The sequence below is a fragment of the Leuciscus leuciscus genome, assembly GCF_965113295.1.
Source record: "Leuciscus leuciscus genome assembly, chromosome: 24".
NCBI lineage: Eukaryota > Metazoa > Chordata > Actinopteri > Cypriniformes > Leuciscidae > Leuciscus > Leuciscus leuciscus.
The window spans coordinates 12,176,750-12,191,816 of NC_138723.1; the positions used below are offsets into that span (position 1 = coordinate 12,176,750).

At 40.7% G+C, this 15,067-nt stretch overlaps 1 protein-coding gene across 3 annotated transcripts; it reads right to left on the minus strand.

Annotated features, from left to right (window-relative positions):
- Positions 1 to 211: 211 nt before the first annotated feature.
- On the minus strand, positions 212 to 5,668 carry LOC309489599 (uncharacterized protein). 3 transcript variants are annotated; one of them, XM_082158451.1, is made up of 12 exons: positions 4,549 to 5,668; positions 3,763 to 3,807; positions 3,582 to 3,614; positions 3,371 to 3,403; positions 3,207 to 3,239; positions 3,063 to 3,095; positions 2,052 to 2,084; positions 1,262 to 1,291; positions 1,119 to 1,139; positions 904 to 921; positions 653 to 691; positions 212 to 421 (listed from the first exon to the last, which is right to left on the minus strand). In XM_082158451.1, the coding sequence occupies exons 1-12, from the start codon at positions 4,601 to 4,603 to the stop codon at positions 387 to 389; spliced, it is 408 nt and encodes a 135-aa protein (XP_082014577.1). In that variant the 5' UTR covers positions 4,604 to 5,668; the 3' UTR covers positions 212 to 386. The 3 variants fall into 3 exon arrangements, with proteins under 3 accessions (XP_082014577.1, XP_082014576.1, XP_082014578.1); XM_082158450.1 differs by having other exon boundaries at positions 653 to 709; positions 4,549 to 5,652; XM_082158452.1 differs by lacking the exon at positions 1,119 to 1,139 and having other exon boundaries at positions 653 to 709; positions 4,549 to 5,647.
- Positions 5,669 to 15,067: the final 9,399 nt, after the last annotated feature.

The window sequence follows — 15,067 nt, forward strand, 5'->3', positions numbered from 1 at the left end:
TTTTAGGGGATATGCAACTTAGCATCTTTGGTCCAAAAATAAGCTGGGACAATGCAGATGATATAAATAAAGCCCAAATGAGCCCCCACGGACTGTAGACGGCGCTGGCCTGGATAACCGTCCTAGATATGTTCCCTAACACCACCTACATCTGCTGCCTAAGACACGTAATCATGTTATTACACCCACCTGCAGCCTCATTTACATGACATCAGTGTTTACAGTCTTTATTTAAAAAAACAAATTGTGTGTGCAAAAGATCACCAGACACGCAGTGGATTTGGTCCAGGTAGTGCACAGGTTAGCAATTTTGCAATATTTTTTATAAAACAAGACATTCAGGTTTAAAAGATATTACATAGATTTCCCACAGCCCTTCACACGCACTAGTATTCTCCGTCATCTCCCACATTGAAATCATCTAGAAAGAAAGGTCACATTGAGAAAAAAGATATAATTTATTGTTGAATTTTTTTAATTTATTATGTTATATATTTGACATTTTCTAAGTTTCAGCCCTCAACATTGTCTGTATTTGAGTACGATGAAGCTAAAACATTGTTACATATTCTTTAAAATTATTATTTTTGAATTTCATTAGCTGAATGAACAGATTAACAGTGAAAAGAAGCACTGAGAGCACACAACTCACCTGCACTCTTCACAATCTCTTCAGACTGCTCGCTGTGCTCTAGAACATACCAAGAGACTATAAGAGAGAACAGGTCAAATATCAAAAGGAAAGATTATAATTGCAAAAGTCATCCATTAAATTACTGACTATATACTGTATACCACATGCATGAGTACAATCATTGTATTTTAATGAAAGGACATATGTTAGACTACTAACTGTTTTCGTCTTAAATTATGGATACAAATAATGTAACGTGAAGCGTTTACCTGTCTTCTGTTGAGAGGCTGTGCAATAAGAGACATGTGTTACACAACTTTACATAAGCCAGGGAAACACTACAGCAGTTTAACCACACCATTAATCGTCTTAGGTAATCATAGAAATCAAATAACACGAAGGAAAGATAATAAGACAAAATATAGCCTATATAATTTACAGTGCTTTGCTTGCACTGTACTATAATTCAAATGGATATACTTACTGTCTTCCTCAGAGTCTTTATCTAAAATGAACAAAATGACATAACACAACCTGGGGTCAGTTCACATGATCTCTTTGTACAGTCTGCATTGTACGTGACACACGGTCGCCCTCGTGTGGTGACGAATGGATTTCCGCACGTACCTACGGACTCGTGACTTCCGGTGTTCTCGCCTACGTCAAAACAAACATTGCGTAAGTGTTTCGTCACATGTGCCTTGGTACAGTTTGTTTCCGTAAAAATTTACATAAAGAACAAATTGTTTTTTTATACCGTCAAGTGAAAGACATTACATGTGAAGGGTCTTGATTATTAAATAATTATAAATGTATTATTAATCATAAAATGTTTAAATGTTTTAAATAAAAAGTGAAAACTTTTGAACAGAGAGATGCAAATATGGTACACTCCAAACATAATTACTTTTTAAAAAAACATTAGAACCCTTGTTTAATACACAGCATAAACTATTATCTATGAGATTTAGCTAGTTTTTAAACACATCCAATGTTTGTATTTCCACCACAATACAGTCATTTCGGCCTGTCCCACCTCAGAGGTCATGACCTTCCTGTATCCACCAGTTAAATCATGACAATGACATCGTTTTGACACAATCTTTTCAAATTATATTAAGGAACTACATTATTTTCAAACTCATTGTAATGACCAAAAACATTTATTTTTGCACACAACATTGTAAACCTAATATAAAATGAACACACAAAAAAACAGCTCATATAACATTTAGTTTGGCATCTTAAAGCTTGACAAGCAACATTTTTGCTAATTATTTGCTAATTACTATTTTTTCCAGGCCCTATTTGCGTAAAGTGCCATATACATGTATGTTGCGGTGCATTATCTGTTATGTCCTGTACTGAATGTAAATCTTTCCAGGAAATAAAGTTCTGAAATACTCTTTCTCTTTACCTCTATCGACAGTTAGTGCCTCTCTCTCTCCATCTGGAAGGATAATTCATGTATAAAGTTAGAAAAAACAGACAAATTTGGAAATAAACAAATATGACTATACACCTCTTTGCACTGAATATGTATATTGTTATATAATTATAACTAATTATAATTATAATTAGTTATAAACACATAATTACGTGTTACCATAATTATAATATATAATTAAAGCCCTCATATTACCCTTGGGTCATTTAGACTCAAAACTCATTTAAAAAAAATTGAGTGTTCATCGGAGTGGTCCAAGACCTTAGGACTTTTGTCGCACTTGAACCACAAATACACACATAAAAAAATTACTAGATTCTAGGAGTTTATGTGGTTGTAATAACAAAAAAGTAACAAATCCTTCCCTCACGGGTCAATTTGACCCTCTTAATGAATGAATGGAATGCGAGGAATGTCAAAATGTCAAAATTAAAATGTTTTACCAAAAAATATTTTATAATGTCTACATGTGTATCTGAATCCCACAGAAAAGTAACTCTGGGCTACTAGCTAAATAGGTTTATATATTAGCAAGTCACCAACATGATATTTCCAAACAGTTTTGAGCTGCCATGTAGAAATCTGAATGCATACTGAAGAGAAAAACTCAAGAACTGAGTTTAGGACCCAATGGAACATCTCATTTGCTCTAGACAGAGATATAAGGCCATCTAGTGGAAAGAGTCATGAAAATAATATCATGTTATATGATTTTCTTTCGGCAGAGACACCCAAATTGACCCACTGTGAGATATTTTGAGCTGATTTGAGCTGGTTATTGCTTGTATTGGAGAGTTATTTTGAATTTAAGTTGAAAGAATGTGAAGAATAGGCTTAAATTATATTATTTATTGATAACTTCTACAATATATATATTTTTTTATGCTGCCTGCAATGCACAATATAGCCTATTATGTTCTGTACTTAATGTATATTATATCTTTACAGGAAATAAAATTCTGAAAAAGTAATTCCCTTTACCTGTATAGAATGTTAGTGCCTCTGTCTCTCCATCTGTTAAAGTTTTCAAGACAAATTTGGAAATGAACATATAGGTTATTTATTTGGACATTTTCAGATGATTCAGATTCTTAAAAACAAACAAAAACAAGACCCATCTCTCACCCTTATGAGTCGTTTTTAGGAGATATTCTGTCACTGTCAAAGAATATTGAGAGTGAGTAAATGGCCCAAAACCAACATCAATTTGAGAATTTGAATCGATCAGCTTTAGATTTACTCCGTGTGTGTGTGTGTGTGTGTGTGTGTGTGTGTGTGTGTAGGCCTACCATTCACATGAGCAGCCGCATATTCCGACTCACCTGAGGAAACAGATATACAGATATACACTGCGATAAGTAAATGTGCATAGTAAGTAAAAAAAACATATCAGTGCTGAGTCAGTGGTGAATGGCGAGGTTACTCTGAGCAAACCTAGCAGAATAAAGCCTAGCCTATATAATATAAGCTATAAATATTTCAGAAGAAACTATGACCCACTTGGTTGTGTTGTCGTGACGTTCTCTTCATACACTGAGGGCAGACAACATAGAGATTACATTTATCTTTGTCAATCTTTGACTATGTTGTATTGGGTGGTGGGGTGTGGGGTGTGTGTGTGTGTGTGTGTGGGTGGGGGGGGGGGGGGGGGGGACATGCAAAACAAGCTGAATATATATACTTCTCTCTTCAGATTTATCATCGAATTCCAGAGATGCTGAGATTGCTACAAACACAAAAATGTAAACATAGCTATAATTTCTCTCATAAACAGATTTCATATTAGGCTACTACATGCAGATTATGTACAGAAAATGCTTTCCAATTTGGCCAGCTAATCCAATAATAATAAAAGGTTATAAATGATGTAAATTAATTTATATATTAACGTTAACTAAGCACAGATAATTGCAAAGGAAAACAAATGGAAACGATGCAGATACTTAGATAACTTTGTCAATTACTGCTGATTTCAACCTTGCACATATCCATGGCCTAGTATTCATAACAGAAACATCATAAAATATTATTATTAATATTATTACATATTATTATAAATATCATGTATTTTATATATATGCTATAATAGGTATATATCAAATTTATATTCAAATAAATATATATACAATTATGTATTCAATTAAAAAACAAGACACAGTAAAAAAATATGATAATTTATTTATATAATATAATTTATGACAGCATATGTTTTTACATTGCTTTAACTCATCAAAGTAAGTTAAGCAATTTCAACTTTTTTTTATAAGTTATACAAGATTCAACAAATTTTTCAAAGTCAGTTTAATGTAATTTAAGTTGAAATGACTTGATTGATTGTACTTAACAATTTAAGGCAGCAACTTTATTATTTTTATAGTGCATGTTTGTTCAAGATAATACAACAACAACAAAAACAGATAAACTAGACAAACATCAATGTACAAATGTTGTTATATTGTAATCTTACCATTGTGGAATCCTGCCACTGCAACAAAGAGTATAATGGGTATACCAGTTCTCATCTTGAATATAGGGGTGGATGCCGAACAAGTTGAAACAAAGTGCTAAATTTCAGTGTGCCCAATGCCAGTGTGTGCTTTAAATCCTGCTTTTTATATGCTAGCTGGCATCACATGCTCTGGTGGAACAGGCTCGTCTCTGTTTACCTGCCAACAGCTGGATGGCACCTCTCGCCCGACACACAGATGTGGCATTATTCCCACATTGAATGACTCGCATTGTTGACTTTGTTATCAGACGTAACTTTATTGTGTTCAGTGGTGACTGGTGTGAGAATGGGGTGGATGTTAATTTGTGTTTTCAAAAGTAAATGGTCATTTCCTCTCCAAACTGGTGTGCGTTTGGCATCTTAGTAAAGGAAATGATTGATTGTGCTCAGAGATCTGATGTCACTGCAGTTGGCACATTGGTTTGTTGTTGTGTTTAGAGTGAGATTATGTTTTACACTCTTCTAAAGGAAATGATAAGCATATATTATGACCGAGGATTACATTAATGTCTCACTTTGCCCCATAAGGTACCATTTTGGAGAAAAGTAACTCTGGGCTACTAGCTAAATAGGTTTATATATTAGCAAGTCACCAACATGATATTTCCAAACTGTTCTGAGATCATAGCTGCCATGTAGAAATTGTAATTTAACTAAATAATTTTTGAGTATTTCTCACATGTTCTCCAATTAACCACAGACATGATGCGTTCGCTCGCAAAATGTTTACATTCCCCTGAAAACCTATGCGTTCACTTGCAAATTGTTTGTGCTCCCTCACAAAAACTATTGCGTTCTCCCAAAAAACTTTTTACGGAGCCCCTAAAGGGACATGGTGGTGGAAATAAAATGGGAGGAAAAATAATAAGTCAATGCTTTTGAGTTCGCTCACAAAACCTTTGCGTTCCCGCAAGAAACTTTGCGTTCGCTCACAAAACGTGTGTGTTCCCCTGAGAAACTATGCGTTTTCTTTTGCAAAACATTTGCATTCCCCTGAGAAACTTTGCGTTCGCTCACAAAACATTTGCATTCCCTTGAGAAACTATGCGTTTTCTTTTGCAAAACGTGTGCGTTACCCTGAGAAACTTTGCGTTGACTCGCAAAACATTTGCGTTCTCCTGAGAAACTTTGCGTTCGCTCGCAAAATGTGTGCGTTCCCCTGAGAAACTTTGCGTTCGCTCGCAAAATGTGTGCGTTCCACCAAGAAACTTTGCGTTCGCTTGCAAAATGTGTGCGTTCCCCTGAGAAACTTTGCGTTCGCTTGCAAAATGTGTGCATTCCACCAAGAAACTTTGCGTTCGCTTGCAAAATGTGTGCGTTCCACCAAGAAACTTTGCGTTCACTTGCAAAATGTGTGCGTTCCCCTGAGAAACTTTGCGTTCGCTCGCAAAATGTGTGCGTTCCACCAAGAAACTTTGCGTTCGCTCGCAAAATGTGTGCGTTCCACCAAGACACTTTGTGTTCGGTCGCAAAATGTGTGCGTTCCACCAAGAAACTTTGCGTTCGCTTGCAAAATGTGTGCGTTCCCCTGAGAAACTTTGCGTTCGCTCGCAAAATGTGTGCGTTCCACCAAGAAACTTTGCGTTCGCTTGCAAAATGTGTGCGTTCCACCAAGAAACTTTGCGTTCGCTTGCAAAATGTGTGCGTTCCACCGAGAAACTTTGCGTTCACTTGCAAAATGTGTGCGTTCCCCTGAGAAACTTTGCGTTCGCTCGCAAAATGTGTGCGTTCCACCAAGAAACTTTGCGTTCGCTTGCAAAATGTGTGCGTTCCACCAAGAAACTTTGCGTTCGCTCGCAAAATGTGTGCGTTCCACCAAGAAACTTTGCGTTCGCTCGCAAAATGTGTGCGTTCCCCTGAGAAACTTTGCGTTCGCTCGCAAAATGTGTGCGTTCCACCAAGAAACTTTGCGTTCGCTCGCAAAATGTGTGCGTTCCACCAAGAAACTTTGCGTTCGCTTGCAAAATGTGTGCGTTCCCCTGAGAAACTTTGCGTTCGCTCGCAAAATGTGTGCGTTCCACCAAGAAACTTTGCGTTCGCTTGCAAAATGTGTGCGTTCCACCAAGAAACTTTGCGTTCGCTTGCAAAATGTGTGCGTTCCACCAAGAAACTTTGCGTTCACTTGCAAAATGTGTGCGTTCCCCTGAGAAACTTTGCGTTCGCTCGCAAAATGTGTGCGTTCCACCAAGAAACTTTGCGTTCGCTTGCAAAATGTGTGCGTTCCACCAAGAAACTTTGCGTTCGCAAAATGTGTGCGTTCCACCAAGAAACTTTGCGTTCGCTCGCAAAATGTGTGCGTTCCACCAAGAAACTTTGCGTTCGCAAAATGTGTGCGTTCCACCAAGAAACTTTGCGTTCGCTTGCAAAATGTGTGCGTTCCCCTGAGAAACTTTGCGTTCACTCGCAAACGTGTGCGTTCCCCTGAGAAACTTTGCGTCCACTCGCAAAATGTGTGCGTTCCACCAAGAAACTTTGCGTTCGCTTGCAAAATGTGTGCGTTCCCCTGAGAAACTTTGCGTTCGCTCGCAAAATGTGTGCGTTCCACCAAGAAACTTTGCGTTCGCTCGCAAAATGTGTGCGTTCCACCAAGAAACTTTGCGTTCGCTCGCAAAATGTGTGCGTTCCACCAAGACACTTTGTGTTCGGTCGCAAAATGTGTGCGTTCCACCAAGAAACTTTGCGTTCGCTTGCAAAATGTGTGCGTTCCCCTGAGAAACTTTGCGTTCGCTCGCAAAATGTGTGCGTTCCACCAAGAAACTTTGCGTTCGCTTGCAAAATGTGTGCGTTCCACCAAGAAACTTTGCGTTCGCTTGCAAAATGTGTGCGTTCCACCGAGAAACTTTGCGTTCACTTGCAAAATGTGTGCGTTCCCCTGAGAAACTTTGCGTTCGCTCGCAAAATGTGTGCGTTCCACCAAGAAACTTTGCGTTCGCTTGCAAAATGTGTGCGTTCCACCAAGAAACTTTGCGTTCGCTCGCAAAATGTGTGCGTTCCACCAAGAAACTTTGCGTTCGCTCGCAAAATGTGTGCGTTCCCCTGAGAAACTTTGCGTTCGCTCGCAAAATGTGTGCGTTCCACCAAGAAACTTTGCGTTCGCTCGCAAAATGTGTGCGTTCCACCAAGAAACTTTGCGTTCGCTTGCAAAATGTGTGCGTTCCCCTGAGAAACTTTGCGTTCGCTCGCAAAATGTGTGCGTTCCACCAAGAAACTTTGCGTTCGCTTGCAAAATGTGTGCGTTCCACCAAGAAACTTTGCGTTCGCTTGCAAAATGTGTGCGTTCCACCAAGAAACTTTGCGTTCACTTGCAAAATGTGTGCGTTCCCCTGAGAAACTTTGCGTTCGCTCGCAAAATGTGTGCGTTCCACCAAGAAACTTTGCGTTCGCTTGCAAAATGTGTGCGTTCCACCAAGAAACTTTGCGTTCGCAAAATGTGTGCGTTCCACCAAGAAACTTTGCGTTCGCTCGCAAAATGTGTGCGTTCCACCAAGAAACTTTGCGTTCGCAAAATGTGTGCGTTCCACCAAGAAACTTTGCGTTCGCTTGCAAAATGTGTGCGTTCCCCTGAGAAACTTTGCGTTCACTCGCAAACGTGTGCGTTCCCCTGAGAAACTTTGCGTCCACTCGCAAAATGTGTGCGTTCCACCAAGAAACTTTGCGTTCGCTTGCAAAATGTGTGCGTTCCCCTGAGAAACTTTGCGTTCGCTCGCAAAATGTGTGCGTTCCACCAAGAAACTTTGCGTTCGCTCGCAAAATGTGTGCGTTCCACCAAGAAACTTTGTGTTCGCTCCCAAAACGTGTGCGTTCCCGAGAAACTTTGCGTTTGCTCCCAAAACAATGATCGTCCAATGTCCAATGTCCAATGATCTTTTGTGAGGTTTTAATGACCCTCTGCAGTGCAGCTCTTTCAGCCATTGAACAGTTTCCATACCAGACTGTAAACTGACAATATCGGCGCGCGTTATTCGCCAGCGTTTTTCAACGCGTTTTTTGTGTTCACATCCAAGCGATTTTCGCTGACGATGAGCCGAGTGAACATGCAAATTCATTCCCTGACATTAGATGGCGCTTAATGTAAAACAGAAATACAATACCACTCCATAACAGTCTATACTCTGCAATACCACTCCATAACAGTTCTCTTTTAACAAGATTTTTGTAGTCGCTGTCGCGTTTGTCATATAGTTCTTTATTCCGACACCAACGAGACCAGCAGCTCTACATTCATCTTGCCTTGCATCTTCCTCGTCATTTCTTCCCGGCAGTGTCTGTCTATGGGCAGTGTAGCGCTACTTGGCGTATATCTTCTTCGCCGTTACGTATGTGTGCTCGGCAAGACCGTTTTGTGTTTGAGCGCCCCCAAGTTGTGTTTTACTGTAACTTCAGAAGCTCCAGACACGTGAGCAAAAGCGCCAATCTCATTGGTCGGATAGTTTTTGACGCGGCGCGTCAAACCAAAAAAACGAACCCGAGGCGTTTAAAAAAAAATTACGCTTTTACGCGTGGCGTTTTTCGCATCGGTGTGCACACTCACATTGGCGCCCTTTGTTTAGTCACGAGGCGTTAAACGTCGGCGAATATCGCGCGCGAAATTCGTCCCGGTGTGTACGGGCCTTTATGCAATATGTTAATATGCTTTCTACCGTGGAATGGTAGAAGGACTTCAGCAGTCTGGCAGAGAGATGGACCTTCCTCAAAGTTCTGAGGAGGTATAGTCTCTGTTGGGCTTTTTTAACCAGGGCAGCAGTATTAACGTTCCACTTGAGGTCCTCATTGACATGGAGGCCCAGGAATTTAAAGCTGAGCACTCTCTCTACCTCCTCACCCCGTATTTCCAGTGGCTGAAGCTCCTCCCAGTCCCTGTGTTGCCTGAAGTCTATTATTAGCTCCTTTGACTTTTTGATGTTGAGAGACAAGTTGTTATTTGCACACCACTCAAGCAATCTACATTCCTCATCTCTGTAGGCAGCTTCACTGCCATTTGAGATGAGCCCCACCACTGTTGTATCGTCTGCAAATTTTATGATTGTGTTAGTGGGGTGAACTGGTGTACAGTCATGCGTGTAGAGGGAGTAAAGGAGAGGGCTCAGCACACATCCTTGCAGTGCTCCAGTGCTAAGGGTCAGGGTTGAGGAAATGTGCATGCCCAGTCTCACAGTCTGAGTGTTCTCTGAGAAAGTCCATGATCCACAAACACAGTTGGTTGCTGAGGCCCAGATCCAGCATCTTTGTGAATAATCTGCTAGGGACGATGGTATTAAAAGCAGAAATAAAATCTACAAAGAGCATCCTTACATATGTATCCTTCTGCTCCAGGTGTTTCAGTGCAGTATAGAGAGTCGAATTTATTGCATCCTCTGCAAATCTATTTGATCTGTATGCATATTGATGGGTGTCTAATGTGGGAGGAAGTGCAGATTTAATGTGTCCCAGAATGAGTCTTTCGAAGCACTCTATCTATAGTCTATAGTCATTGATGTTGGACTGCTTTGGCACTGGAATGATGGTAGCAGTTATCAGGCAGTCTGGTACGACAGTATGTGAAAGTGAGAGATTAAAAATATCTGTGAAAACCTCTGCAAGCTGATGGGCACAATCCCGCCTGGGATCCCATCCGGTCCAGCAGCCTTCTTGGCATTCACAGTTTTTAAAACTCGTGTGACCTCTTGTGTTTGGAGGGTAAAGCGTGCTGTCAGCAGAGTCCAGCTGTAGTGATGCTGCATTGTCCGGTTCTCTCTCAAATCGGGCAAAGAAGCAATTTAATTCCTCAGCCAACATGGTGCTGCATGCTGTCAGTGGTTCTCTGCTGCCCCTGAAGTTGGTTATATGATGCACACCCTGCCACATGTGTGTCGTGTCCCTAAAAGTAAAGTGCTCCTCGATCTTCTCCTTGTATGCAGCTTTGGCTGATTTTATCCCTCTCTTGAGGTTGTGTCTGGAAGCACTGTACAGTTCTTTATTACCAGATCTAAAAGCTGCATCACGGTCTTTCAGAAGAAGTTGGACCTCCTTAGTCATCCATGGCTTCCTGTTTGGGTAGACACGGATGCGTTTGTTGATGGTTACACTTTCCACGCAGCATCTGATATTAAAAAGCACAGTATATGTATATTCGTCTAGGTCCTGAGTTGAAAACAGTCTCCAGTCAGCAGCTGTGAGGATGCTTCCTCCAGACAGGTTTTAACCATTTTGATAACAGTTTGCTGTCTCTTAATGATGGGGCAGTATGCTGGAGTTAAAAAAAGTGACAGGTGATCAGACTGTCCAAGATTAGGAAGGGGTGACGCTCGGAAAGCTTTGGGGATGTTAGAATAGACACAGTCCAATGTGTTCTCCCCTCTGGTGGAGCATTTAACATGTTGTTCAAACCTTGGAAGCACAGTCTTCAAGTTTACATGATTAAAATCACCAGCCACAATAAATACCCAATCAGGATAAGTGTTCTGTTGCTTGTTTATAGCTGTTAACATGTAACCGAGTTCTGCATTAGCGTTCGCGTCTGGTGGAATATACACAGCTGTAAAAACAACAACAGACATCTTCCATCTTTTATTTAGTTAATGGCCATTTGGATCGCACTGAGTCTCGAACCTCACCCTAAAGCAAGTCAAACTGGAGTAAAAAACTCCAGAATTACTCACTCTTGGGATCACTGGAACACACAAGCCTTTCCACCACGTCAAGGTGGCGATCCTTGGAAAGGACATTCACTCTCCATTCATTCCTTATCTAACGCACACACAAATTTGATGTATCTATTCTAAAACACAATATACAGGATCATGATAGCTGTAATACGTCTGTAGAACTCCTGCTCTGACGTTTGAGTGTGTGCCGCTTATGAACACAGGGTCCAGAAGAGTGTTTTTTTTCTGTTGTCCCGGTGCTGATTAGCTGTGTGTATCCTTTATCTTGAAACAAATTAAGAATAGGTTTGTTGCAATGAGAAAGTCGCAACAAACGATTAGAGGCTTGAAATCGATGATCTCCAGAGATGTCAAGAGGGCGTTTAGGTGTGCCAAAAACTCTGCCAAATTATAAGTTGGTGGTCTGTAGATTACAGCAAGAAGTGCTTGTTTGGGGGCTTCTATCTTCAAAACCAAATATTCCAAGTCAGTAACATTCTGTATACATCAAAAGCTGTTCTTCACATAAATGGCCACTCCACCACCATTCTTGTTTGCCAAATGTGCATAGTTTGTGTAGGATGCATGCCTGTTGCGTTTGTACATGGTATATCCATCCAGATGTAGATATGCAGGAACAGCTGAGCCTGACAGATGTGTTTCAGTGAGGCACAAAACATCAGCCAAGAGTAGCTCATGGTGGCATTTTAAATCATCCATACGACACTCCAGTCCCTCTGTGTTATGATGAATGATTTTTAGAGCTGAATTCAGTTTGGAATCCTGTACAATATGTGCCATCAGGTGCTTTGTTGCGTTTGTTTTTGTCCAGCTGTCACATTATCTAAATGAAGACCAATTAATTGAACAAATCCATCTCGGGTTCGAGCTGTTATTTTTGGCCACCTTGCCAAAAGTGCCATTAACCAGTCAATCTGCCACATCAATATTTCTGGTTAGCATCACTCGTGCACCAATAGCAATCTGTAGTGTATCAATAAGGTCACGATTGTCTCCTTTAAATGGTGCCGCTTGCCTTTTCATTTCTCCTGTTCGGGGATCTTTTTTGTAATCATGTGCATCAATGTTAATAATATTTAAAAAGCGGGAGGATATGGCTTCACTGTTATGATTGTCTACCTCTTTATTGGTTGCATAGATGTGTAATGCATCAGTGGGACACTTCAGGGGAGGATCTTATGACAGTTTCTAACATGCACCTGTCTGCATCAGTCAGCTTCTCATGCTTCTTTTTTACTCTCAGTCTGTTGAGTAGCTCAGCATATGCAAGATCATCTCTCTGTCTCATGATCTGTGTCATAGTTATCATTTGAAAATGATCTTTCCAGAAGTCCAGCATATGGTCCTCATACACACAGAGTGGTTTTGCTCTTCCCACAGGCGGTAATTGATAATAATCTCCTACAGCTAATAAAGATAAGCCACCAAAAGGTTTCTGGTTTCCTTTAATCTGTTGCAGTCTCCAGTTCACATAGGCAAACAACTGTTTTGACACCATTGATATTTCGTCGATATTTAAAATGTGTGCATTAGAAAGGTCTGCCCTGATTTCATCCAAGCTGTTTCCCAGGCCTTGGTATGGAGGATTCAAGCTTCTTGGGAGTTTCAGAAGACAGTGCAGTGTTTTACCTAAGATGTTAAAGGCTGCAGTACATGTGAATGCTGTTAAAAGAACGGTTGATTTGGAAATGTCAGTATGCTCTTGTATGCATGGAAGCCTGCGCAAAATCTTGGTTGCTTCTCCATAAATAGATTTGATAACGTGTGATTTACCAACTTCTGCTCCTTTTTCATGTCAACTTAAAGTTTGTCTTCAAACTTTTTTATCTAGTTAGTGGTGCTTGCCAAAGACAAGGCATCACTATTGTTACTGCTCATACTTCCTCTTCTTCTGGACAAAATTTTGGCGCGCTACTCCTCTCGCAGCTTTTGTCACAGACCCACGAATGAGGCATCAAAACGTGCAGATTATTGAGGAATGGAGTGCTATGATTTTTATAAGAGATCGGAGGTATGATGTTTGCCTCAGGGGCGAAAAAGTGGCAGAAAAAATCCCATGCACTTTGCATTGCGAAAAACTTTGACGGGTCATAGCTCAGAGCGAGGATTTCACAGAAACGTGCGGTTTACTACATTTGAAGAGGCTGGCAGGCTCTGTAAGAACATACAGTACCTCACAATGGGGTAAAAGTTGTACCCATGGGGGGCTGGAGCTGCCCAAATTTGCCCCATAGACAAATGGCGAAGGACGGCCCATAAAATGCATGTTTTTCCTACTATGGTGAATTGCATAAGGATTTTGTATTGAACAGAACTCTGGATCACAGTGTCATAGAGACAAAGGGGCGGCCTCATTTTACTCAGACGAAAAATCAGTCTCTCAGGATCATTGTGAAGCTCTCAAGTCACGCCCAACAACCATTTAGAGCACCATAGCTCCTTAGACTTCCATTGAAAGAGATGAAAGGGATATCTTTGGATAGAAGTGTCATATAAACACGAGGATGTTTGACTCGGGGTAGCAAGCAGCCAATCATGAATCACCTCAACACTTCCTGGCCACGCCCTAGCAACCATTGTCAAGCACCCTAGCAACTCAAATCCAAAGAGGGATATCTTCCATTCTGAATGTCATAGAGGCATGGCGGTTGGTTTATATCATCCATACTGACAAGCAGCCTTTGGAGTTTCATCATTGTCAGCTGCCAAGCCACTCCATTGCAACCAAATACAGTACCCTAGCAACCATTTTGCAAGACCTATATCTCTGCATCAGAACATCGTATAGAGATGGGGGTTGGCTCTTTTGACTTGTACTAGCAAACAGGACATCCAACATGCTACATATGCTAGCTGTGAATAGCTACATGCTAATTGCAATTAGCTTAGGGTTAAACATGATAAAAACTAGTCAAAATGTGCTAGCATAATGCTAGCAACATGCTAATCATGTTAACATCATGCTAGCAACATGCTTATCATGTTAGCATCATTCTAGCAACATGCTAATCATAGTAAATCATTCTAGAATGTGGTAAATCGTGGTAAGTCATGCTAGAAACATGGTCAATCATGGTAAACCATGCTAGAAAGATGATAAATCATGGTAAATCATACTAGAAGGTGGTATATCATGGTATCGCAACATTGTTAATTCTGTTAGCATCTGCCCAGTGCCGAGTTTTGCCACTGCAAGTACCACTCATATTTTCTTCAGGAAATGTACATTCTAGTTATTCCACACAAAAGTTTGGCGCGCTACTCCTCCCGCAGCTTTTGTCACAGACCCATGAGTGAGGCGTCAAATCGACCGGCTCATTGAGGAGAGGTGTGCCATGTCTTTTCTAAGCCAGTCCAGCCTCCTCGTCCACAAAGTCACGACCCCACCATGCCAAGGGGAAATGGTGCCTCGGCACATCTCAACTGACTGCATCATCTAGGCCTTAGGATGGTTCCACAAAGAATTGACTGCACATACAACATGAATTACTTCAAACTAAAGATTTGACTTTACATACTGTAAAAGGCACTGCATCTATTTGTGTCTCATTTGTTAATCCAGGATGGACCTAAAAAAAACTTTCTCTCAAAATCTTTAACCTTACAGGTCATTAAATATTGTAACACAGCATTCTTTTTTTTCTTTTTTTTTATCTTCACACTGTATAGCCAGAGGACTATCACAAAAGTATTTAGGAAATTAAAGACACACTACACTATTGGCGCTTTTCCACTGCATGGTACGGCTCAGTACGGTTCGACTCGGCGCGGAACGGTTTGGCTCGCTTCGCTTTTCCACTGCGTGGTACGACTCGGCTCGGTACGGCACGGTT